Below are 27,895 nucleotides of genomic sequence, written 5' to 3' on the forward strand. Positions count from 1 at the left end.
AATGATCCGCATACCTACTTTAGGGACAGTCAAAAGAGAGAAGTTCCAGCTTTGCACGATTATCTGGCGATCGTGTTGCACTTACGCTGAAGTCTCTACGCAAACTATCATTACTTCCCTCTAATTTTTTCTACCGGTAAAGCGAAAAAGACAAAAAAAATTTCGGCACATTAATAGTTCCCTGAACTTCGCGTGACTGAGCTATTAATCAATGTCACACATTAGACGACGATATGATCATGGAAGTTCACTTATTACTTTTCGAGGATATTGTTGAATCGCAAAAATTGTGACTCTCGATTTTGCAAACACTCGCAAGTATTCTGGGAAAAATGTTAAATTTCGCACAAATTAACTCTGTCCTTTCTCTGGATGCCGGCAGACCACCCCCAAAATTCTAACGTTTAACCAAGCCTTAACATGATGCCAATTAAAATATTGCATACCTTTATGCCCCAATCGCTAGTAAAACTATTCCGGACGATCCATGCGTCTGAAACCGAAATATAAAGTGCAAATTGTTATTTTCCACTTTTTTCACAGAACTTACTTAGGTACGTTCAAATTGATAAAACAAGAGGACATTATTTTATCTTGGATCCTCTTCTTTTGACTTTTCATGGGGAACAATTTTTGGCTACATTCTATCATTAACTAATCGATGAAAACTGAAAAGGAGGGAGCCTCTATCAAATGTCTTGACTATTTATCAGATTAAAATTGGGGTTTACCCGACAAATGTATTGCTAAGGCGGAAGAAGGGTGAGTAAGAGGGCATAATTACATGAATTTGCAAAAAGGAGCAAAGAGCGTTCCAATTTTGCTAGGATTGTGCAAAAAAATTACTGAAACCTTGCAAAAAAATTACTGAAACCTTGCAAAAAAATTAAATTTACAAACAATTTTCATATCAAATTTAAAGTCTACTGGGAGTGAAGATAAAACTTATTTCGATGATCAGCAGCCTGATTGTTGAAATTTTTCGTTGGTCGGGACTAGAGTCCCTTTATACTGAGAGTCAAGACAATTTGAATCCATTTCTGATTGGTTCCCGTATTTTAGGCCTCCACAGTGTCACAAACGGGAATAAAGATTACATTTTTACCAATTGCAAAGATTATAGTCTGGAATGGACCAGGGAATTACGGGTTCGGCAAGGAACAAACGTAATGAGAGGAGGAACGGAGAAAGGCATTTGAGAATGGGCCGATCAAAGATTACGAAAAACGTTCAATTTCTGTAATCTTTATTCCCGTTTGTGACATCCATGAGCCGAATTGTCTTGACTCTCAGTATAAAGGGACTCTAGTCGGGACGACATAGATGACGTAGGTAAAAAGACGGAGCGTAATTGGTCGGCTATGTCTTATCGCTGCTTTGACGTACCTTTGTCAGGTGGAATGGACGACATACCGTCGGAAACTTAAGAGGTGCCGTCAGCTTGTCGCGAGATCAACCCGACATAGGCACGACAAAGCAGTGATTAGACATAGCCGACCAATCACGCTCCATCTTTTAACCTATGTCCTCTATGTCGTCCCGATAACGAACACAAAATTTCAACAATCAGGCTGCAGTTTATATTCGCAAAGTAAAATGAGTTGCACTCTCTTAGCGACATTGGAATGCTTTTTTGCAAAATGCAATCCATATCACGTTATATTCGGAACTTCCCCATTCTCAAGGGTAGTAACAGTTCTCAAGATTGTCACGGAAGAATGTCACACTCATAGTCAACAATTTTGGAGTGAAATTCTATACCGGAGTCTATGAAGATAGCTCAGAAACCCCGAGAGATATGAATGCGGAGCGGAACTCATGCTCTTTACGGAGTGACTTACATTATGGAGATGTTCCATGTATGAGGAATTTGCGATTTGACTATCAATTCTTAAGTAAAAGTTCGCAAAAAACACGATAGTGCCACTGGTTTTCCCTGAAATCAGCTCCCAAGCTTAAAAAAAGCTCTCAAAGTTGAGGGTGCAATGGAGGGGACATGTCACGCTATCCTGAGGATCTACCTCTACATCAAGACAAACTCTCCATACAAAGATAGGGAGCAAATACATTGACAGGGCTACCACTTTATTTGGGGACTCTAAAACTGAAAACACGGCATCCTTGCTAATGTATTTGCTCCCTATCTTTGCACGGGAGTTTGTTTTGATGTAGAAGTGAACTCTCAGGGTAGGGTGGGATATCCCCTCCATTTTAGCTTCAACTTGAGAGCTTTTTTTGTGCTTGGGGGTTAATTTCAGAGAAAACCAGTGGCACCATCGTGTTTCTCGCCAACTTTTACATGAGAATCGTTAGTCAAATCGCAAATTCCTCACACAGGCAACATCTCCATCACGGAGCGGAATTTGCTCTTTTTTCGGAGTGTCTTACGCTTTTATGGTGCTAATTTCACTTCGCACTCATATAACTCGGAGTTTTGAGGCGCTATATAAATTCTGGCACGGACTTTCATTCCTCGCTTTACATCAGTGAAACTGTAATTCTGCTACATTCTAAGCGTGTTGAGAATGAGCCACATAACGTGCAAATCACATTGTAATTAAATTTTTTGGTATCCGACTAAGCCATAATTTTAGGACCCAACTATAGAAGTTTTCGAAGATTTTCGATTAAGTTCAGGTGAAAAACGATGAAGATGGAGATACCTCTGAAATGGCCAACGATAACAACACTATGGTTCAGGTCTTCGACTCTGACATTGCCGCACTGAGGTACATCAAACACTCCGGACACGTAGTGCTGAAACGAAGAATAGACGTTTTAACGCAGCCACTATTGTAGTTAACTTGATTGATTTGAATGTTTGTCACCATACGGCAAAATTTTGAAAAAAAGAATCGAGGCTCATCAAATCAATGCATACCAACCAAGATTGTTAAAATCGGTCATGGCTCACTCTGCGCTTTTTTTAAGAACAAAGAACGACCCCTCAACAACAAACAGAAATCACCTTTTTAGTTCATTTCATCACGGAAAAAACGAGTTTAGGGCTGGTACCTGCGCCGAAGGTCCCAGCCCTAACCGGGTAGGTAAAATTGCTTCACCTCCACCGCCATAGGAGCAAGCCCGGCGCGCGTAGAGCCCAAATCTACCTGCTCCAGGGTTCAGCCCTACCTGGTAAGAGCTAGACCCTGTCCAGGTAGGGCTGGGCCTTACCCGTGCAGGGCCTGCCCCTGTGGCGTTGGAGGTGAAGCAATTCTAGGACCCAGCGCCCAGCCCTAATCTCGTTTTTTCAGTGATCGAAAAACCTAACAAGTCTGAAATGATATTCGTAATTGAATGGAAATACTTGGAAATTTACATTGTTTGTATGGGAGAATTGGCAACTCTACCCTGTAAAATACAAAAATTAGGGCCATATTTTCAGAATCTGAATATAGCGGGCTTATTTAAGACGATTTCCTGTTTATAACCGCAAAAGTCATGATCATCGGCTCAGTAAAACTCTAGAACTAACAATAAGCGTTACCAGAAATGAAAATTTAGGAGGATTTAGCGAGCTTAAAGCATAGATTAAATTTCTTATAAATCAGAATCCCGTTTCACTCGATTCACGGGTCAATTGAGTCGGTTCATTTTCAACAAAGGAGCAGTTCATTATTCTACCGCACCAAGGAAAAACGCCTTATGAATATTCAGAAGTTGCCAAAGTTACCCCAATAAAATTTTTATTTTATGGAAAAGTTACGGATATTTTTCCTTGAAGCATTAAGGCACGGCCCATTAAATGGCGAATGAAATTCTCTGGAAAATGCAAAAAAACCACTCCCATCTTAATTCCTCCAAAATTCATATTTCACCAAAGGAATTTTGACAACGGTTGTTGGCTCATATGACGTTCTACCTTATAGCACGGCATTATTCTCAATAGTGTGGATAGTGTCTCACTTCACTGAAAAAACAGTTACGGGTTGTATAGACATACCGTCCGTTCCGGGTTCAGAGACCGGAAGTTCTGGGTGCTGGAGCCGTGATGTCGATTGCTCCGGGTGCTACTTCCGGAACTTTCGGCCTCTGAGCCCGGAACGGACGGTATGTCTGTATAGCCCGTAAGTACAGCTTCCACGGTCGGAGGACTTTTTCAATGTAATGTGTGGACTATATTTTGCAATTAGGAGCCACAATTTAAGGCTCATCAGTAAAAACACCTATCTGCATAGGGAAGTAATGGTACATACGTTGTTTCTAAACTGAGCCAGAAATTGTAGTTCCTATTTGGACTGCATTTTGCAATTTGGAGCTATGAATTCTGGCTCATCTGAAAAAACACTTATGTGCGTGGGAAAACTAATGGCACATACGTTGTTTTAAAACCGGGACAAAATTTATAGTTCCTAATTGCAAAATGTGCAGTCCATTTGCGAAATGTGGTCTAATTTCATATCAGATAACTACTAACCAAGGGTAATCTCATACAACGGATAAATTCGTCGCCTTCCTGACTTAAGGGCGTAACTACATTGCGCGGTGAATCTGTCGTCCTTATTACTTAAGGTGATTCGATGGACGCCATATTTTGTGTCAAAACGGCATGGGATATATCGCATCAACTGGTTCCATTTTTTCAGCTACTCGTCATTTTTCTCCAAATTTGAGATCGCAATTATGTTGTTCGGAGACTAAAGCACTCACTTATTAATTTTAACAAAGAAATTTAACGTAATAAAGGCGTGGTTTTTTTTAGAGATAAAACAACTGCACTCAAATGCGGTGTTTTCTCTCTAAAAAAAACCACGCCTTTATTACGTTAAATTTCTTTGTTAAAATTGGTAAGTGATTGCTTTAGTCTCCTGACAACAAAATTGCCATCTCAAAATTGGAGAAAAATTACGAGTAGCTGAAAAAATGGAACCAATTGATGCGATATATCGCATGCCGTTCTGACACAAAATATGGCGTCCATCGAATCACTTTAATGCTTTCAAATTGTAATTTCAAATTGCAATCTCAAATTGTGGTCACACCCTTCTGTCAACCAAGCGCCGAATTCTTACTTGAAATTCAACAGGAGCGAGCATATTCGTTGCGATTGGACTGTTCGGCAACCAACTTTCATGTGATTCCGGATCCGGAGTGACAACCCCCCACTCTCTAATCTTTGCGTAAGGTTGAACGTTTTTCCTACACCGTCCTTTCTTCGCCTTGTACGGGTAAGCATCGGAACTCGGCAGTCCAGTATTTTTCATGTATTCCAGCGCGGTCCACACTTTTCCACCTTTACAGCCATCGCCAGGGATGCAGTCAAGCAATGCTGCCAAAATTACCAAACTTGTGAGAATAGACGTGACTAGGGGGCCACGCCCCCTGACCGCTACGCGGCCCAACCCCCCGAGGGTGCCTCAAGCCCTCTATGGTCCGCTTCGCAGACCTCTTGTGGTTGATATAGCCCGAAATTAGAGAGCGACTCTAAAAAAAAAAAAAAAAAAAAAAAAAAAAAAAAAAAAAAAAAAAAAAAAAAAATACATCGGTGATCATATTAATGACTGTGGGGCAAAGCGGTTCATCCATTTTCGATAATTCCTATGGAAAGAGAAGAGATATTCTTATAAAATTCGTAATATGAACTCAGAATTATCGAGGAAGTCAATAATAACGATACCTTACCATGAAAAAGAAAACATTGTTGTAAGGAGTAAGTCACGAATCAATGAAAAAATCACTGGGATCACCGAATTAGTAAACAAAAGTAGATATTAAAGAGGAAATTAATTGAGAGCACAGAGGAGAATGACCTCCAATAGTCGGAAGAGAGAAAGTGGCATAAAGGCGAAATGGAAATCGACAAACAGCTGGAAGGGAAAGAGGGGTGGGAGGAGAAAAAAAACGATGGTATATTAAGCTCTGTTCAGGCGAAGGCCGAAAAATAAAAAAAAAAATTAATACTAAGAGTTACTGTAAAGCTTGAAAAATGGACTGTTCCAGAAAGAAAACGACTAGGCGGAGTGCACTAGATGGAAAAAGGAAGGATGGGTTTGGAAGGGGTAGAGAACACGCCCAGCGTTAGATTTTTCGGGTTAGGATTTTTGGCGTCAGGGCTACCTATAAGGTAATCGTTTCATATAGAGTAGGATTGACCGAGTTTAAGGGCTTTCTTTCTAGGACCGTGCTCATGGTCGTTCCTCAGGCCGTTTGCTTCCTTCGGACATATTTTACAGTTTGTCAAAACCGACGAAATTTTTCTCCCGAATTTTCTATTTTTTTTTTTTTTTGTGTAATAGCAAATTATTAAAATCCTTTGCTATTGTCTATTACCGAAGTTATTTTGTGTAATTGGACGTATTTCTGTCAAACGGAACTATGTGCATCAAGACATGAGCCCTGAGACCCATAAGGATATATGCCTAACAGGGCTCACGCTCACATCATAGTTCCGTTTAGCAGAAATGCGTCCAATTTCACTAGAGATTCGTCAAACCATTTTGTTAATGCTACGTTGAGGACCTCCATGAACTGCCGTGTGAGTTGTATACATTGTAATGGACCACTAGACAAGGTTCGAATTTAAGCCTTGTGATACATGTTTCTTTACCAAAATTTCACGTAAGACACGATGCGCACAACGAAAATTACCGAAATCAACTTCTTACGAAGATATTTAATGATTCTTGATGCGTGAATTCAAACCTCTCGCCTTGAAAACTCAATGCTCTACGTGACTCACATCGCGCGCTAAACGTTATCATGACAGTCTCTGCGATATAAAAATCTGGTAACCTCAATCTTGACGCTTTGGCTCAGCTGTAGCGAATTGCTTATAGTTTGAACAACTCATGGTGGAAAATGAACATTGCTCGATTGAGAAGCTTGCTGAAACCGTTGCAGTGCACGATTTGACTCACGTAGAGCTTTGAGTTTCTTGTGAGCGGGCTGTTCAAATTCCTCGTAGCCTATGTGAAATAAAAACGTTAATATCTCCGTTAGGAGTTGGTTTCAGTAATTTTCGTTGTGCGCGTCGTGCTTCACGTGAAATTTTGGTGAAGAAACATGAACGAGGATGCTGAAATTCGTACCTCGTCTAGTGGTCCATTCCTTGAGTAGCTTTCCTTAGAAGACCTCATTTGGCTCTTTTTATGATTCAGGGAAGTTTATACATCCGTTTCTTGCACTACTTTTCCTACCTCTTCTTCTTTCGGAAATGGGTTTTGTTGCCTCACCTTGTTTGGAGAGCGTGGTTACTTCACCTTGGACCCTGGCCAAAAAGATCTCAACAGCAGCGGCAGGAGCAAACGCCCAACATGAGCCGCAATCACATTCTCGGAGTGACTGCAAGAAGATTTAAGAGAACAGGTATACTAGATGACTTCGCAGATGGAAATTAATCCCGAATTTTGTTCATTTTTGAAACACCTCAATGGTGCCTTTGCATGTGTCTGGTATTGGCGATTTGAGTACTTTTGCTTGCGTAAAACCGCGAAAAACTCGATGCCGTCGCTAATCTTCTCTGAAAGAACTCAAAAGCTCAAACCGTCACCTTCCGGAGAAAGTATCACAAGCGCCATGCGATGTTTCAAAATTTCCGCCGCCATTTTATTTTTTTTTCTGAGAAATTGTTCAACGAAGCTGTCTGAAAATTTCACTGAATTTTATCGGCAGCACGTAGAAAATTCAGTAAAATTTTCGAACAGCAGAACAAGTTCTCTGTGAAAAAGACCAAATTTTAAACGTCACATTACGCTTGTGATACTTTGGCCGGAAGGTGACAAAATAGGTAAAGCTCTCAAAATTGAGGCCATGATGGCGAGGATCTTACGCTGAGAGTCCACCTCTGTATCCAGTCAAACTCCTCATGCACAAGGAGCAAATAAATTAACAGAGTTGCCATGGTTTCAACTTAAAACAAATTGGCAACCCTGATGATGGATTTGCTCTCCATCTGTGCATGAAGAGTTTGCCTGGATTCAACCATGGAGGAAAGTACAGAAAGCTGCAGAAATCCAAGAGAAATCCGCCCGAGTGGCGTGGCGTGAATTGCGATGTATTCATTGTTATGCCATTTAAACCTATGGTAAAGAATCGATTATTAAGGCGTTCGCTACGAATGCCCTGTTTATCGATCCTTTTCCATACATTTAAATGGCATAACAATCGATGTATCGCAATTCACGCCACGCCACTGATCCGCCCGCTTTTTGTAGTCTTCTCTCTTTCGGATCGCCACTTCGCGAACTGGATATACGAGGGTCGCTCAGAAAGTAAGTTTACCTATTCATTATGTCTTAAAGTAGAATAGATAAAGTTTTGTACACAATTTTGAAAAGCTACATTTTTCAGCATTTTAACGCGCTATTGATATTTAAATTTGGTTCGATTGAGCTCTAGAAAATTGGGTTTTTCTGAACACACTGCCTCTCCGCATAGGTACAAAATTTCAAGGAGCGTCAACGGCAAGTGAGCTGCTATGTCCATCGCTTATGGCATGTAAAAGTGACTCAGAGGTGGTTGAAAAAATGTAAAACATGAGTGAGGACATTCCTTAACTAGAAAAATGGAAAATTGATCGTGTTCACATCGATTATTTGTGGGTTTGGACTGCGGTGCATGAAACTTTAAGATGATTCGATTGACTGTATTTTGTGTCAGAACGACATGCGATATATCGCATCGGTTGGTCCCATTTTCTCAGCAACTTGTCATTTTTTTCGAATTTTGAGATCGCAATTCTGTTGTCAAGAGACTAAAGAATCCACTTACGAATTTTGACAAACAAAAACTTAATAAAGGCGTGTTTTTTTAAGGACTAATATCACACTCTATACTGATATCGAGACTGCACTGAGCACTCGAATGCGATATTTTCTCTCTAAAAAAATCACGCCTATATCACGTTGAATTTGTTTGTTAAAATTAGTAAGTGAATTTTTTAGTCTCCTTACAACAGAATTGCGATCTCAAAATTCGAGAAAAATGGCGAGTAGCGAAACAAATTGAACTAATCGATGTGATACATCGCATGTCCTTTTGACACAAAATCATCTTTTTCCAGCTTCATCAGCTTCAATATTAATCTTCCATCGCCTTGCTAAGGCGCAGGGATACAACTATTTGAACTCTCCGGAACGCGTGAGGTATCACGACTCAATTGAAGGCGTTTTCGAATCTTCCGTATTTACATGACGAGATTTTGCAAATTGGTTTGCATTATATTGTTGATTTGAGTTCCTTTTATTATTTAGTTAAATTACTCCTGCTTCTTAATTTTCAATTATTCTGCAAAAATTATCCATTTGCGAAATACAATCCTGGCTTTAGCGCCCATTAACTACGAATTTACGGTCGAAACTGCAGTAGCGGCACAGGAAAACCGAAAAACCAAGCGGGGAACCTACTTCAATATTAAGCTTCCATCGCCTTGCCTAAGGCGCGGGGATACAACTATTTGAACTCTCCGGAACGCGTGAGGTATCACGCCTCAATTGAAGGCGTTTTCGAATCTTCCGTATTTACATGACGAGATTTTCCAAATTGTTTGCATTATATTGTTGATTTGAGTTTCTTTTATTATTCAGTTAAATTACTCCTGCTTCTTAATTTTTAATTATTCTGCAAAAATTATTCATTTGCGAAATACAATCCTGGCTTTAGCGCCCTTTAATTACGAATTTACGGTCGAAACTGCAGTAGCGGCGCAGGAAAACCAAAAAACCAACCGGGGACGCTACTTCAATATTAGGCTTCCATCGCCTTACTAAGGCGCAAGGATACAACTATTTGAACTCTCCGGAACGCGTGAGGTATCACGCCTCAAATGAAGGCGTTTTCGAATCTTCTGTATTTACATGACGAGATTTTCTGGTCCCATAACATTCGGAGCGTGGAAGAAAGGGAGTGACTGATCTTCCGAGCTACTGCCACGGTTACGCGCGCATCCCCTTGATTTGATTTTTGTGTCTTGCTTTTAATCTAGTTAATTATGAGATCCAAATTTACTCGAACGAGCTTTGGCTCAAATTTAAGCTCTACATACACATTTTTATCGCAGTTCTTTGAATTTTATTATTCATTTGAGTAACTTTCATTTGGTGAAATTCCTACCGCTTCCTTGTTTTTAATTCCTTTATACAAATTACCCATTTCCGAAATACTAGCCTAGCTTGAGCGCCCTTACACTATGCGGTCAAAGCTGCAGTAGCGGCAAAGGAATAACCCGAAATGGCTAGCGGGAAAGCTGCTTCAATATTAATCTTCCATCGCCTTGCCTAAGGCGCAGGGATACAACTATTTGAACTCTCCGGAACGCGTGAGGTATCACGCCTCAATTGAAGGCGTTTTCGAATCTTCCGTATTTACATGACGAGATTTTGCAAATTGGTTTGCATTATATTGTTGATTTGAGTTCCTTTTATTATTTAGTTAAATTACTCGAATTACCATAAGCTTAATTTGGTAAAATCGTGGAGTTGTAACGCTGAATTTTATTTTGGTGTGTGGTTGAGCTCTATTATTCGTGCACTCGCCAAAAAAAAAATTACCCTAGCTGCTCAATTCCGGGTACATTTACAGTAAAGGATTTGTAAAGGCTGCATAATTTTCCAAAAAATGCGTCTTTGACGAAATTTCTTTTAGAATGGGTGGTATAGTTTGAAAGCTTATGAACGATTCAGTCAGCAAGTGGGACTCAAGGTTGACAATTCAGTAAACTCTTGTTAGTATACAACTGATCTTGAAGTAAACAAGGTTAACCCTATTATTTCCTAGTTGAGAAATGTCCTCACTCATGTTTTACATGTTTTTCAACCACCTCTAAGCCACTTTTTTGCCATAATCGATAGACATAGCAGCCCCTTTTCCGATGACACTCGTTGATTTTTTGGACCCGTTGGGAGAGGATGTGTGTTCAGAAAAACCCAACTCTCTAGAGTTTTATCGAACCAAATGTAAATATCTATAGCGCGTCAAAAAGCTGAAAATAGTAGCTTTTCAAAGTTTTTAAAAAAATTTATCAATCTATCTTAATTCAGGAGATATTGGATAGGTAAACTTAATTTCTGGACGACCTTCGTAACTTGTTTAACCCCGCGGATGTGCGTGAAGTATCTCGACTTTTTAAGGCATTTTTGTGATTTGATGTTTCATTGTTCGCGATTGGAAAGTAACATTCTACTTTTGCCTATATATGAATCGGAATGTTTCAATTCGTATATACCTTGTCTAGCGGTATAATCGTTTAAATTGATAGACAAAGCTATAGACAAAGAGGACCCAGGGAGTATGGAGCGATCTTATTGGTTGAAATAGATGGTTCCTATAGACTAAGGGAGAAAATGATGAACTAAAGGGTCTCTTGTGAGTTGCCGTTAGTTAGTCTATTACCCACCTCCTTTGTCCATTGCAACTATTCACCAATGATTCCTCCATATCCCTTTTGTCTTATTTGTGTATCGTTATGTCTACCAATTTCAACAATCATCCCGCAGCGATTCATCGACGGCGCACAGTAAATCGAGTCCATCAAAGTAGTCGGACATAAAATTTTTGACCAGAACTGCAAATTTTGATGTTTATCTCGTCACATTTAAAATTTCAAGGGGTGTTTAGAGAAGAAATTTTTACGAGGAAACCGATGGAGCCAATTTTAGATCCTCAAAGTTTGGAACCTTTCCTTCCCCGGCTGGGAGAAAAGCCCATCAAAACAGGGGTTTTGAGATAAAAGAAGAACACGAGTAAATACTGATAAAGTCGAACAGGACAAGGAATAGAGCTGACAAGCGATGCCGAAACAACTCAGCAAACGAATAAAAACACAAAATAAAGAAAGCTAAGTTGACGGGTTTAGCCCCCCGTCAGGGCAGACGAAATTTGACTTACATTTTCGAAAAAGAAAAGGGAACTTGCCGTAAAAACGAAAAGACCGAACAGCAACACGTACACTAGGGTGTCCCTTATTTTTGAAATTTGAGAAAAGTTAAGCTCCCCAGGTCTCAAAACGTGCTATGAGGTGTACAAATAAGGAATGTTTTTTGGAAAAAATTTTAAAAAAATTTTTAGGACTCTCTCAAGCGCCCTAAAGGGCATCAGTCGAAAATGTTCATTTCTGGTAGAGTGGATAGTCAATCTTAGGTGAAATTGACGAATTAACGCCTGTTAGGCAAAAATTTGGTCCGTTTGGTCGTATCTTTGATCGTTCAGCCGGAAAAACCGACTTAAATGGGCGGGAAGTCGAGCCGCGGCCGCGCGCCGCGCGCGGCTGACCGAGACAAGCTTTGCATCGCGCGGCCGCCGGCCGCGCGCGGCGACGCGCGTGGGTTGTGAGTGAGGAACATGTACTCATACACAGCTAAACGTAGTGAAACAAAGAAAAATAAAAATATAAATAAATGAATTAATAAATAAATAAATGAAAATAAAAGGCTAAACACGAGTTGTTGATTCGCTGTTATTGCGAGACGGAGACTCAATGTTGTTCTTCAGAGGGAGGACAATTAAAATTCTGATAAGGCTCTTATAAATTAATATAAATTGTTCAATGTTTAAAACGTCTTCGGCATGAAATTAGTTCAGCGTACCATCGTCCAACTTGCGTAGTAACATATTTTTGGTAACAATAGCAATATTAGGTAGTTTAACAAAAGTCAAAGCTTATCAAAATTTTTCGATGTCATTAGCTAGAATTTTTTTGGATATTTTATGAACATTGTTTGTGAAGTGAGACAATACTTGTAATAAATCTTGAAATCTTGCTCACTTTCAACTTTCTTATTAATTTTTGCATCAATTGACACATCAATTTGGCGGCCCTTTCAGTATGGTCCTTCACTACTTCAAATAAGGGCTAAAACAATTTGGTACATATGTATGTATTCCGGGCTTTCTGGCCAATATACTGGGTCTATATTTAAAAATGCCGATGAAATACCAAGAATGTCAACAAAAAGCCATGCTATTTTTTTTAAATACATCAGTCAGTCTAGTGAATTCCTCAGGCAGAGCATCTCGACGTCTGAGTGGGGCAGGGAGGCCTGTATTATGTTTTAAATTATAAACACACAGCATCTTCTTCTCCGACGAAATTCTCTTATCGAAAAGAGACAGAGGGACGAGCAATTCACTCAAGTTCCATTAGTGATTTGAAAATTTCTGTAGAGCTCGCCTCCTGCTAAAGGATCAAATTTTTTAAATTCTACTAAATCTTCAATGAGCTGAAGGTCATTTTTGGGAGCGCCAGCAGAAAGGGGAGAACGAAACGGACTTTTTATATACACCCTAACAATAAAAAATATTAACGTGAAGAATTCCTTTTTGTTCCTCTCCTGTAAGGGGGAATTAATTTCTAAACATACCCAATCGGAAATTTGACCTTGGTACAAGCTTAGTATGACATTTTTTCACATTTGAATAGAGTTGCCAAGCTTATCTTGCTAATGTTCCCACAATGTTAGCAGGACATTTATTTTACCTCTGGGACAAGCTTGAGCCCAAAGATTGTGCCAAGGTTAGGTTTGTAAGACTGCTCCAAGCCTATCCTGACAATATTGCCACAATATTGGTGGGACATTATTTTACTTCCGAGACAAACTTGGATATTCAATATTGTGACAACGTTATGTTAATAATATTGCTCCAAGCTTGTTCAGCGGTTGTTGTGATCATGATGTTGCCATAGACTTGATGTTAAAATATTGCCACAGTATTGGCAGGATATTTATATTACCTCTGAGACAAGCTCGGATTTGCAATCTTACCTCTGAGGCAAGGTAGGTGACAGAACGCCGTATTATCTGCCGTCTTCGCGGAAGATACTTCTTAACGTCGCAATGCCTTTAATGCAGGCTTACGGAACATTGGAGTACTGAGGAACCTTCCTAAGTCAGCTACTTTCTTGGCTGCTTGCACTGGTTGAAGTATTCAACGTAGATCCCAACTGTAACGGGCACTGCCCAGGCGAAACGAGAACCAGCCCCATTGACGGGGCGGCCGCGCGCGGACCGTTGCCAAAAAGCTCCATTTGAGCCCTTGGCCTAAAAATATCGGTAAGATGGGTTAGACGCCTATGGATCATGTGCCTATTACGTCAAAAAGCGAAAGGTCGCAGTTTTTGCCCTTTAATTTGCCCTTAAAGGGACCGCAACGGCAGATCAGCGGCGAGCGCGCCCTGGTGGCGGAAATAGCAAACGCGGTCGAATTGTGCTCGCCGCGCACAATATTGTGTTAATCTTATGACAATATAAGAAACAGAAGCCTAAAATGTTTATTTTCTTAATCTTGTGACAATGTTAAAGAGCGAATATTACCACAATGTTGTAAAAATAATGTTAGCATAATATCAATTCAGCAGTTTTAGATATCCAATATTGTGTCAATATTATGACAATATTACGAACAAAAGCCTGTTATGTTTGTTGTTCTAACGTTAATTGAATGTTAACATAATAACGATACCGCAGTATCACAGAGATAACATCGTCTCGATATTATTTTAGCAATTTTGTTTCCCTAATATTGTGTCAATATTGTGTCAATATTATAAGCAGAAGCCTATGTTCAGTATTTTTTTTAATAATGCGCCAATGTTAAAACTAACATATTACTGCAATATTGAAAACATAACTCTACGACAGTATTAGTTTACCAATATTGTATAACCAATATTGTGACAACATTGTGACAATCTTGGAATCACCGAGCACCACCTGACGTTGGATTTCTAATGTTGCTAATATTGGTGCAATATTAAAATACTAAGGTTATATATCAAGTATTGATGGTATATTGTACCAAGATTCTCAGGCCAACCTTACTGTTGAAATATGCTCACAATCTCGCTAAGGTTGCCACAATATTATTCCGATCTGCCCAAGGTCAAATTTCCGATTGGGTACAGATCTTCAGAGGGTGAATCGCCTTATTCATCCACCGAGCCTTATTAAATGAAGTTATGAAGGACCATACTGAAAGGGCCGCCAAATTGATGTGTCAATTGATGCAAAAATTTAATAAGAAAGTTGAAAGTGAGCAAGATTTCAAGATTTATTACAAGTATTGTCTCACTTCACAAACAATGTTCATAAAATATCCAAAAAAATTCTAGCTAATGACATCGAAAAATTTTGATAAGCTTTGACTTTTGTTAAACTACCTAATATTGCTATTGTTACCAAAAATATGTTACTACGCAAGTTGGACGATGGTACGCTGAACTAATTTCATGCCGAAGACGTTTTTAAACATTGAACAATTTATATTAATTTATAAGAGCCTTATCAGAATTTTAATTGTCCTCCCTCTGAAGAACAACATTGAGTCTCCGTCTCGCAATAACAGCGAATCAACAACTCGTGTTTAGCCTTTTATTTTCATTTATTTATTTATTAATTCATTTATTTATATTTTTATTTTTCTTTGTTTCACTACGTTTAGCTGTGTATGAGTACATGTTCCTCACTCACAACCCACGCGCGTCGCCGCGCGCGGCCGGCGGCCGCGCGATGCAAAGCTTGTCTCGGTCAGCCGCGCGCGGCGCGCGGCCGCGGCTCGACTTCCCGCCCATTTAAGTCGGTTTTCCGGCTGAACGATCAAAGATACGACCAAACGGACCAAATTTTTGCCTAACAGGCGTTAATTCGTCAATTTCACCTAAGATTGACTATCCACTCTACCAGAAATGAACATTTTCGACTGATGCCCTTTAGGGCGCTTGAGAGAGTCCTAAAAATTTTTTTAAAATTTTTTCCAAAAAACATTCCTTATTTGTACACCTCATAGCACGTTTTGAGACCTGGGGAGCTTAACTTTTCTCAAATTTCAAAAATAAGGGACACCCTAACGTACACCGAGGTCGGAAGAACGAAATTGAAGTGAAGAGTGGGGAGCCGAGTAGTGCTAAGAGCCGCCACGCGACCAGTGGCGTGGCGTGATGTGCGATATATCGATTGTTCCGCCATGTAAACATATGGTAAAGAATCGATTAGTAAGGTGTTGGCTGCGAACACCCTGTTTATCGATCCTTTTCCATAGGTTTAAATGGCATAACAATCGATACATCGCAAAGCACGCCACGCCATTGCACGCGACCACTAGCTCTACTTGGCGGGCTAAAATTTTGAAAAGTGAAGGGGTAGGGGGAACACCCCGTTACAAGTTGTGTATAAATGGAGTTATAACCGCTTAAAGTTTCCAAAGTTTGTCCGACCTCTACTATCGACTCGATCCACTGTACGGCGACCTACCTGAGATTCGATCGCCGGGTAGTACTCGGCAGGAACTCGCCAATCCAGCAGTGGTCCTCCCTGGGGATATTTCCCGAGAAACCACGGGGACAAGTACTTGCAGTTCGGCGGGACGGAATTACTGCGGGGCGGGGGTGGAGGCTTGTAGTCGGGGGGCTCGTAGCCGGGCGGGAACCCGAAAGGGGGCGGTTTGGGGCCTGCGGGCGTAGGGGTCGGTGGCTGGGAGCGAGCACGCCTGAAGCTCCAGTTACCCCTCGATCCGCGATTATTCAGCATTCGCACCTCCAAATTGGGTGTTTCTTCAAGGCTCATGTTCACTTCGGCGAGCCTCAGTTCCGTCTGGAATTCCTCGCCTGGGTACAATATTTGAATAGCATTAGGTCAACTGGACCGCGTTTAGCAGAGAGGAACCAAGCCACACCTAGTCTAAATCGACTTCACTGGAAAAAAAATCACATTGGATCTAGAGTCCAGACTCTTAAAAACATTGACAAAAAAAAGGACTCTTGATTCAAGCAGATTTAAACTTAAATCAAGAACCAAGCCTCTTAATTTGAGCGGATTTCCTTTTGATTTGAGCTTAAATCTGATTGAATCTAGAGTCCTTTTTCTTGGCAATGTTTTCAAGAGTCTGGACTCTAGATCCAATGTGCTTTTTTTCCCAGTGTTATTTAAACCTAATCTTTAAATATAGGATAATAACTGAATAAAATTATGCCAATTACAGTGATTGAATGATCAAATAAAATATTTGTCTTTAAGATTCAAAACCTAAATAAAAAAATGTATTAATAAACTGAAATTAAGAATTTATTAAAATTTCATTAAACTAAAGATTAAAGTACAAAAATAAAGCTAATCATTAGCTATTGCTAAATTTAACTTGACAATTACCTGTTTTACCAGAAAGCGTATTTCTAATGAAAATATTATGTTTGTGTGGACTCCTTAGAAAAGTTTAAAGAATTTTCTTCGTACTTTAAAGAAGCTTCACTGAAATTTTCACAAAACTCCGCACAACCGTTATCATGTAAAAAATTGAATTGCCTAGTTGAACTAAGCAACAGCTGATGTGGCTTAGTTCCTTTCTGCTTTGCTTGCTTATGTAACATCCCGTAGAACAGTTTTCGCCAGAATAAATCAAGGTTTTTACAGCATCGCAAATATTTTTCCTACATGCTTTTCTTTATTCTTTTGTCCGTGTACCTATTGATTAAGAGTTGGCATTTGACGAAGGGGCGTATCTCAATGGAGATGTTGCATGTGTGAGAAATTTGCGATTTGACCATTGATTCTCATGTAAAAGTTTGCGAGAAACACGATGGTGCCACTGGTTCTCTCTGAAATCAACTCCCTAAGCTAAAAAAAAAACCTCTCGAGTTGAGGCCAAAATGGAGGGGATAACCCTCGCTATCCTGAGAGTCCACCTCTACATCAAGACAAACTCTCCATGCAAAGATAGGAAGCAAATACATTGACAGGGCTGTCACTTTATTTGGGGACTCTAAAACTGAAAACACGGCATCACTGCTAATGCATTTGCTACCTATCTTTAATTGCATGGGAGTTTGTTTTGATGTAGAAGTGAACTCTCAGGGTAGGGTGGGATATCCCCTCCATTTTGGCCTCAACTTGCGAGAGCTTTTTTTGAGCTTGGGAGATGATATCAGAGAAAACCAGTGGCACCATCGTGTTTCTCGCAAACTTTTACATAAGAATCAACAGTCAGTTCGCAAATTCCTCACAGATGCAACATGTCCATTACCACGTGAACCCTGATCCTCGTATGACCCTATCCTTTCCGAGCCTGATGTGGAAATAGAGATATCCCCTTACGTCAGAGGAGCGACGATTTCACTTACTTGTACGATCCGTGTATGGGCCCATTCCGTAAACGAGATTTCCTGTCGCTGTAGCCATAAGGTTCTTGATCACAACCAAGTTTCCTTTGAAGATCTCAAGCCGCTTGTCCTCTTCTTCCTTTGAGCTGTACATCTTTCCATAGGACCGCTTGAATACTGCAAATTGTTGTTCCGCACTCATTCTGGCGACTTTCGCCTGTCACGCAAGAAGAAATAACACCGTAACAAGCCGTGGAAGCCGGAAAAAAAACTTCAAAGGAAGGAAATATGAAAAAAAATTCATATCTGACTAAAAACGTATAAAATTCCGCATCTATGCATCTGTTATTTTTCTCCATTTTTCGATTTTTTACAAAAAAAATTGCATGGAAACGATGGGCACAATTCGACTACATTTTGCAATTTGGACTAATACTTCCATCTTACATTAGAAACAACGCACCAATGTTAGTATTCATATGCAGATAAGTGCATTTAGAAATGAGTCAATAACTGTCGGTCCTAATATAATTGCAAAATAAAGTCCAATTTTCGTCAGACGTATTTCAAATGTCATCTTTATTACAGTAAATGAATATGACGGACAACACCCAACTTAATACTGATCCACATTGTCGGAAAGTTCAGAGTTAAATTAGAGGGCGTTTCACTCCGAAATCTATGCGTCCCTCAGAAAACCCGAACAAAACCCGAGCGGCGGCATGCTATCAGCGCGATACGCGCATTAGCGCCTACAAACCTAAATGGATACTTCACGCTTTGCGCGATGCTTGAAGTATCCCCTTAGGTTTGTAGGCGTCAATGCGCGTATTGCGGTAGCCGGCCGGCCGCCCGCCGCGCGTCGCAGCTTACCACGACGCCTCAAGCATCTATTTCAAAACAGAGGCGTTGTACACTATCATACGACATTGAAAGCGCTTCAACATATTAAGAATGGCAGGCATCCTTTAAGAGTACGGAGCTTTCCTCGCAAAATAAATCAAGATACTACGGCACAAAAAGAGAGTGTTAGTCCAAAAACTCACCAAGTTCTAGCATCCGTATTTAATAAAGTTTAGCATAATTTTTGAATTTCAATAGATAAAAAGAGACTTGATTTAGGCAGAAACATTCTTGAGTATGCCATCAAGGAGATTTCATTTTGAATTAAGAATAAAATAGCTGAATGAAAGCGAGTTGCTGCGTGTTTTCACATTGATTGTGGAAGAATTAAACTTCGCATCTCGGTTAGTGACGTTGCTTATCTCTACAACCTAACAATTTATTTTGTCGAAATCAGGTCTCTTTATAAAAATGTCGTTTGATATTTATTCGAGCTTTCAGGAAAATTCTTTGGAATGTTCGAAAAATTGGAGCGGTATTTTCGTAAAAAACGGAAATTGGAATGTTTAAACATAGGAATGGAGATGTTGCATGTGTACGGAATTTGCAATTTGACCGTTGATACTTATGTTAAAGTTCGCGAGAAACACGATGGTGCCATTGGTTCTCTCTGACATCAACTCCCAAGCTCAAAAAAAAGCTCTCAAGTCGAGGCCAAAATGGAGGGGATATCTCACGCTATCCATGAGAGTCCACCTCTACATCAAGAAAAACTCTCCATGCAAAGATAGGGAGCAAATACATTGACAGGGCTGCCACTTTATTTAAGGACTCCTAAACTGAAGATACGGCAACCCTGCTAATGTATTTGCTCCCTATCTTTGCATGGAAAGTTTGTCTTGATGTAGAGGTGGACTCTCAGGGTAGGGTGGGATATCTCCTCCATTTTGGCCTCAATTTGAGAGCTTTTTTTTTTAATCTTGGGAGTTGATTTTAGAGAGAACCAGTAGCACCATCGTGTTTCTCGCGAACTTTTACGCAATAATCAACAGTCAAATCGCAAATTCCTCACACATGCAACATCTCCAATTAGAGATGTTGCCCCTCTCTTTCTACGGAGCAAGAGTATGCCTACCTTAATTTTCATCTCTGCGAGCTTTTTCTTTTTTTCGAGTGGAAGCCAAAAGTATCTCTGGATGCAGGTCTGGCTCTCAAATGATTGGAGTTTCTCGGAGTTAAATCTACAAGCGCAGTCGTCCCTCACGGAGGCTTGGGCCCACGGCACGTTCAACTGAGGGACCCTGCCCCACAACGAGTCGCATTGGACCTGACAGCTATCCACGTCCCAAGGTATTCCACCACCCGACGCGTTTGGATCAACTAAAAGGAGAGGCAAGAAAAAAATACTGAAAATGCGTCTCGGGCTGTAATTACCTAACTAGGTGGCAGAACATTGCCGTGCTAAAGGGATAATGCCGTTTGAACATTTAAAAATTGCCAAAATTCATTCGATAAAACATGTAGTTTTGAAGCAATGTATGCAAAGGACCCCGCACACCTCTTATGGGAAGCTGCACCATGAAGGAACGATATAATTTATTCATGTCATTCGATTCTCCTCACGATGCTGATCAAAAGTTATAGTTGCGCCAACTTTCTACGATGCACCGTTTTCGCAAAAAACCGCCGAGAAGATTCAATTATTCGGCGATAAAAAGCCAGAAAGATTATATTCCTCACTTCGGTATTCGATTGACGAGCGGCTGTGTGTGAGTGAACGTCAAACGGACGCGTCGAGAGCGGGAGGAGGGCGGTTTTTTGCGAAAACGGTGCATCGTAGAAAGTTGGCGCAAACATAACTTTGATGATGATCAGCATCTTGAGGAGAATCGAATGACATAAATGAATTAACGTTGCTTCACAGTGCAGCTTCCCATAAGAGGTGTGAGGGATCCTTTGTCCTTGAAATTTTCAGGAACTTTCAGTGGAAACGCAAATAAAGTTACCTGCAAAATTGCGGAAGAAAAATACTAATAAATTCACCAGGAAATTCGTGTTTTATCAAAATATATCTAGCAACGCCTGAATGTTCATACGGCGTTTTTCCCTAGTTTGGTAGAATAGTGCTGGGTCTACACTCCACACTAATTCGTGGGGAAATGAAGACCAAAAATATCTAAACATTTCAATTTTATTGTCAATAATTTGAGCCCTAATGAGCATCAGTCCAAGAGCAAATAGAGTGAACTTTCAATCCTGCTAGTTAACTCTATTAACAAATACCTGTGTACATGAACAGGAGAATATTAGTTAGATTTTACGTTTTTTTTTTATTATTATTATAATATTAATTGATAGTAAGCCGCACAGAGTGTGCAGGAACTTAATCGTAACAGAAAAGAGAAAAACGATGCCTCGACGAGTTTAACTAGTCACGCCAAACCGCGCGAGCGCATAGCGCCTACAAGACTGCATGAATACTTCACGCATTGCGCGTATTCCCCGTTGCGCGCTCAACGCGTATTGGCGCCTACAAGACTGTATGAATACTTCACGCATTGCGCGTATTCCCCGGTGCGCGCTCAACGCGTATTGGCGCCTACAAGACTGGATGAATATTTCACGCATTACGCGTTCACTACGATACACCGTTTCCAACCAGGCACACCGCACCGCCACACGGTGGATCGAGTCAATCAGAAAGGTCGGACGTAAAACATTTGACTAAAACTGCAAATTTTGATATTTATCTCGTCAAATTTTAAAGTTTAAGGGGTGCTTGTCAAAGTAAATTTTACGAGAAAACCAATGGGACCACTTTTAAGACCTCAAAGTTCCGTAATAATGGAGTTATAAGTGTTTAAAGTTTCCAAATTTTTTCCGACCTCTCCTGTTGACTCGTTCCGTTGTGCGCCAGCCTGCATAATCCTAGAATCAAGAGATCCTATAAAGTTATTGATATAGTTTTTCTGAAGAAAGTCCTGGGGGAGTAGGGAGAAACTTAGGTTTTTCGTCAGAGAATGAACTGCTGAAAATCACGGAAAATAAAGGAAAAATCAAGGAATGAGCATAGTTAAGAACTCAAGAAACCAAGAGTTACAGTAAAAAATTCGAGCTCTTATGCTGCTGTGCTAAGGAAAAACGCCGTATGAACCTTCAGGCGTTGCCAAATTTCCTTTGATAAAACGCGAATTTCCTGGTAAACTTATGAAAATGTTCCTCCAAATTTGTCTGGTAATTTTGTTCGCAATTTCACCTAAAGTATCTGAAAATTTAACGGAAAAATTTTCATACATTTCCTCAAAAATAAGCATTTTATCGAAGGAAATTTGGCGACTCTCAAATTTTCATACTGCATTCTTCCTTAGCACGGCAGTATGGGTATCAGTGCAAGACTGAGGGGGATAGTGTTCCGCTCGAGCATATGCATACTGGTCACGAGTGATCCTTTGCGGGTTGATTGTTGAAATTGGTAGACAAAGCGATAGACAAAGAAGACAAACTGGAAATAAAGCGATCCAATTGGTGGAAGCGTGTGGTTGCAGTAGGCAAAGGAGGTAAGTTATAGACAAGGCATTATGGTATTCAACCTCACAACTATTCTTATCTTCTTGAAAATCTTGTTTTCAATGGTAAAGTGTTAAATAATGCTGGTCCAACATCTACTTGAATGACTAATATGGGACAAAATGTCTGTAATTTTTTTAAGCGAGTGAAATCGAACGTATGAGTGGATATTGTGTGAATCACGGTAAGGACCATGCTCTAAATCTCGTAATGAGAAAACCTATCTTTACTTCAGTAAACCTCAGAAAAATATTTCGTGACCACGCATGAATTCTGAAATTAGACTTTAAATTAACAGAGGTTTAAATTAGAGCATGACTAATTACGATTTGGGGGGGGGGGGGGGAATTGCCGTTTTACCCGAATCTCGTAGAATCGTTCTTGATTCTGACAAAAGGCGTTCCTGCTCTTCTCGGTAACTGAGCAGTTTGTGTTGAAGAAAATAAAGAACCTCCAAATGTCATATCGTCAAAATAATATCGTCATATAATGTCAAATGTCTTTGTCATATCGGGGCTAGTTACAAAGAGTTCCAATGGGTCCCCATGGGTAATGCCTTGTGTTTTTATTCAATATTCTGAAAGTACCAGTTGAGTAGACGACGTGGTGATTTATTGTGTATTTTTTGAGCCATAATTCCGGACAAGCCCGCTTTTAAGAATTCTGCAGACTTGAAGGATATTCAAACCCACAAATGACGAAACTGTTGTACTTCGGCAGACGAATCGCTATCCCCTCTCATTTTTCTTTGATGTTTGTTCAAATAAAACGTATTTCATTGCGGAATTGTTGCTCGTTATACCCACGGATAACATGATCGAAATTTGATTCTTTTTCTCGAGCAGTTTTCACTGTCAAAAAAATAGTTAAACATATGAACGGTCAAACTTTGCGTCGATCTTCGACGCGGAAGCATATGCAATTAAGGGATCAATTGAATATACATAAAGTCTAACCAATAATCATTAAAATATATAATCTGCACTGATTCTCAAAATGTACTTAAAAATCGTCTCAATCAATCTTGTGACCTTCCCCTACAATAAATGATCTGAAGACACTCCTCTGCTACAATCAGTTCAATAATATACTAGCCGTTCTGGGCGCGCTTCGCGCGCCCGTCACGTCTAGCCGGGGGCTACGCCCCTGGACCCCCGGTCACTCGCTGCGCGAGTGACATGCGGCTCGCTTCGCGAGCCGATTTTGTAGTAGTTGCAAATTTTTTATCACTATATTTTGAAGATTTCATAGAAAACATTATGAAATTCTCACTCCACAATTAACTTGTAGAATAATAATGGCAGGGCAAGAAATAGACTATATCTTATGGACGGTTCCCACTTAGTAAAAACAGCCAACACCACGAGAAGGTGAGGAACCATTGTTAGTCACTTTTTTTTTTTTTTTTTTTTTTTTTTTTTTTTACCTTTCTGAAAAAATTTACTGAAATTTTAGTTGCGTCCCCTAAAAGGAAACACGGAGAAAAAAATTTTGTGCATGGAACCCGAAGCTGAGATCATATGGATCTATGGATCTCTGAAGTTTTCGGATCACGCATCCGAAAAGTTAAGGTCCATCTGCCGAAGTTCGGGTCAGACAATTGAAGTAGTTCGGTATATACCGAAGGTTTCAGGTCACACATCTGAAGTACTCGGTGCATACCGAAGTGTTTCAGATTTCTGACCCGAATTGCGGCAGCTGGACCTCAAGTTTTAAGAGATTCATATGATCTCAACGTCGGGTCCCATGCACGAAGTTTTTTTCTCCGTGTGAGTATTAATATAAATTTCAACACAGTCAAACACAGTAGAGAACCAAGGAAATCACAGTAGAACAGAGAAAAAATACCGTCGAATAAATGAAGAAAACTATTATCGAAGAAATTCTAATTATTTCGAAAGTAATTCGCTGGCGTAATCAATGCGTAGCTGCGTAGGAGCATGAGCGAGATTTATCTTCAACTGACCGCTGCGCTGGCCGGTAGGTACCTACCTGGGCGGGCGAGCGACAATACGTAAAAGCGGTGGCATGGTTTGATTGACAGAGGAGTGGGGAACGGTCAGACGTAGGGGAAAGGTTCAGGCTGAACCGTTCAGCACAGCGCAGCGTCAGTCACCGGGTGGGGAAGAGAGTCCGGGAGGGGACACTTCCCTCGAGTGAAATAGAAAAAGGCAGAATCCTTCGAAGTTTATATTAATGATGGCTACTATGGATCCCTAATAGTCACGAAGAAATCCCAGGGAAGGAAAGAGCGAACAGTTTAACAAAACTTCTCCCCTGGCCAATAATGTAAATGAAGAACGTATTATAATTTTTTTAAAAGTTAATAAAATAAATCTATTAAAAAAAATACAGTAAAATTAATAATAATAATAACTCTGAGTCGTGTCTGACTATTTCTGTTAACTCTAAGGGGTAATCACCACCCAGGTTGCTGGCAGCGCACCGTGGAGAGGTCAGACATGAAATTTTTAACTAAAACTGAAAATTTTGATGTTTAATTTGTCAAATTTTGCATTTGAAGGGGTGACGCTGAAAGGAAAATTTTCGGGAAAACCAACGAAACTACGATACTTTTGAAACCTCGAAGTTTGTATAAACGGAGTTATAAGCGTTTAAAGTTTCCAAATTTTGTCCGACATCTCCCACTGACTCGATCCATTGTGCGGCGGTTGCTTCAGGATATTTTGACAGATTGATAGTTAGACAAGAACAAATATTAGTAACTCGGTCATTAGATGATACTCCTAAATAATCCATCCATCTTCCCCAAATTTACATTATCCGAAAAAAAAAAAAAAATCCTCGATCTACCGTATGTTCACTTTGTTTGTTTACCATGACCCAGTGTCAACCTAGTATGAGAAGTCGCCTCGAAGGGTCTCTAAGCGTGAAACTTGTGATGGTCATAACCAAAAATCTATACCCATTATTAATATATTCCTATAAATTTATTCCTACGCCTCTCAAAAGTCATAATAACATCTAGAAATCTATACCGATTAATAATCTAATCCTAGTAATTTATTCCTATACACCTCCTAAAAGTCAGAATAACATATATTTGAATGTTTGTCTATAGTTGGTTGTAGGTTCCCACATTGGAGTACAAGCAATTAAACCAACAAAAGAAGAAGAAAAAGAGCTTTAGGTTGGGTGGTCCGCTAAAATGTATCGGCTTACTCCCGACATGTTTAGTGTTGTTTCCCGTTTTATCAACCTTGTTTCAATGTCACGGGTAGTTCTACATGGGAAAATTGATAATGCTAATTTAAAAATTTTTTTGTCAAAAAAGTGTCCGGCATGTTTCAATGTAGGTTTCACAATAAAAGATGTGCTAATTTAATCACACCCGTTTTTAAATTAGCAATCCACCATTATTAAATGTACGGTCGAAACATGTCGGACATATTTTTTAACAATTTAATTGTTAAATCAGCAATCCATTTTTCTGTGTATATTAAAAAAAATGATCTCATTTGTTTTTATTGTCATAGTCCTTACCTCCATAGTTAGCAGACGCCTCAGCAACCAACCTTAGGATGTAAATGTAAAAATAAGGGCTCATGATGATGCCAATCTAGAATTCTTTCACAACCGGCGACGAACAAAAGTCATTTTTAGCAGTTTTCACATTATGCGCGGAATCATTCGGCGTGCGAGAGTCATAGCTCTGTCTGATGACAAAAAAAGACGCATTCACAATGCGGTGGTAGAGCTGAAGCCCGTCATCTCCAACTGATTCGTGGAAAATTAAGAAGGTGCAATTACCCATCACGTGAAATGACGTTCGGCTCTTTGCACACCGTCCTATTCTTCGTGGAAACACACTTTTGTCCCCAATCATAATCGTGAATAATATATGAAATCTAGCGAAATTTTGAAACAGGGTTCGACGAAAATTAGAAAGAAATGGATTGACTGTGAGCTGGTCTGAAACCTTGTCACTTGAAAAATTGGTAACCTTCACTTCAATTTTTCACCCTAAAAAAATGTGAAAAGTTTGCTCTAAAATTCAACTGCCGGAGAGAATGCATTACAATCGCAAAGTTTTCAGTGATTTGAAATGAGAGGCTAAGTGGAACGTAACCGGTATGGAATTTCCCCAGAGATCTATTTTTTTCTATATGTACTACGCGACAAAATTCCTGGACCTTGTCTTCATTTATGAGCGAGATATGAGATTGTTTGGAAGAAGGCACCTTTACCGTAGAATGTGTACATTAAAAACTTTCAACATATGTTTGGAAAAGCTATTTTGCTACTCACAGCATGTTTCAATTTTTTCCTTTCTTTCATTTTACATCATCGAAAACCATGGAACCGTTTAATTTTTGAAACATCATGGAAGAGACCCCAAAAATCGAGTCTGGGACAGAGTTAATTTTCGCGTATAACTGAACGGTACATTTTTTCACCTAATTTTTTACAATTTAAATTATACAATTTTTTGTGAATCTTAACTAATAATGTTCAAATTTTCCCTATGCTGGAACGCATTTCGACGGTGCAAGTCGGCAATCACATAACTCGTTTGCGGTGTCTGAAAATCTCCGCCTCTATGTTATTTTTCTAAAGGAGAACAAATTGGCATCATTCCTTGAAGTTTTTGCAGAATTTTCCTCTCACAGAGAAGAAAAATCACGGCAGTTTTAAAGAATTCCCGGTAAGTAGTTTTCCGTTAAAAAAATAAAGTATGACAGGAAGTCTGCGACGTCGCAAACCGAGTTATGTGATTGCCGACATGCACCGTCGATTTGGTAACGTTTCAATTTAAACGTATACATTGTACGGCCATGTAGTCCTGTTTTCTATAGTTTTCAATAGTTTTGGGGCGTATACGTAGTATACCGCCTTTGCGATCTTTTCAACCCCCTTTATCTAATGTACCGAGTGCCTGAGTTCCTCCTATTGGTTTTCACGTAGAATGTTCTTCCTTAAAATGTGCGATGTCATGAAATACACATTAGAATTTGCATTTTTAGTTGAAAATTCCTTGTCCGACCTCTCTCATTGTCTTTTTTTATTGAGCGTCATTTGAGCCTCACATCTAAGTGTCATTTTAAAGTGACCTTTTAAAATATTTTAGTGATTTTCGGGAAATATTATTCCTAGCTTTCCTCAAAAATGAATATTTCAACAGAGGAACATTTGTATGTTTATACTGCGGGTTTTTTTTCTAACACGGAATCAGGGTGCACGGAGGAAAATCCATGGCTTTATAAACCAATTAGTGGTTCATATGGAACACCACAAATAGTCGTAAATGAACTAATAATTCTCAGTCTGTGAACCATACTAAAGTACTTATACTATCACTAAGGTGTATAAGCTATTATTATATGTTGCTTTACTACTATTAGTGATGATATGATGTATGGTGATATGATGATATATGAACCACTAATTGGTTTATAAGCCATAGTTCTTTTTCAGTGTGGGTTTGAGGTTATGTATAATCAT

At 39.7% G+C, this 27,895-nt stretch overlaps 1 protein-coding gene across 1 annotated transcript; it reads right to left on the reverse strand.

Moving 5' to 3' along the window:
- Window positions 1-404: 404 nt before the first annotated feature.
- Window positions 405-27,731, reverse strand: LOC109030429 (uncharacterized). Its single transcript, XM_072304731.1, has 8 exons — window positions 25,937-27,731; window positions 20,001-20,245; window positions 18,044-18,239; window positions 16,182-16,534; window positions 7,173-7,281; window positions 5,013-5,269; window positions 2,664-2,757; window positions 405-493 (listed from the first exon to the last, which is right to left on the reverse strand). Exons 1-8 carry the CDS (start codon window positions 25,998-26,000, stop codon window positions 405-407), a joined length of 1,407 nt encoding a protein of 468 aa, XP_072160832.1. The 5' UTR covers window positions 26,001-27,731.
- Between the last annotated feature and the right edge of the window lie 164 nt (window positions 27,732-27,895).

Source organism: Bemisia tabaci, chromosome 9 (assembly GCF_918797505.1).
Source record: "Bemisia tabaci chromosome 9, PGI_BMITA_v3".
NCBI lineage: Eukaryota > Metazoa > Arthropoda > Insecta > Hemiptera > Aleyrodidae > Bemisia > Bemisia tabaci.

What these genes read in the sequence shown, in the direction of transcription:
- LOC109030429 (XM_072304731.1), bottom strand. Translation starts at nt 26,000, where the DNA reads ATGAGCCCTTATTTTTACATTTACATCCTAAGGTTGGTTGCTGAGGCG. An exon ending in TCGCAGAGATGAAAATTAAG is followed by an intron (nt 18,240 to 20,000) that starts GTAGGCATACTC and finishes CTTGCGTGACAG; the next exon opens with GCGAAAGTCGCCAGAATGAG. An exon ending in ACCCGGCGATCGAATCTCAG is followed by an intron (nt 7,282 to 16,181) that starts GTAGGTCGCCGT and finishes ATCTTCTTGCAG; the next exon opens with TCACTCCGAGAATGTGATTG.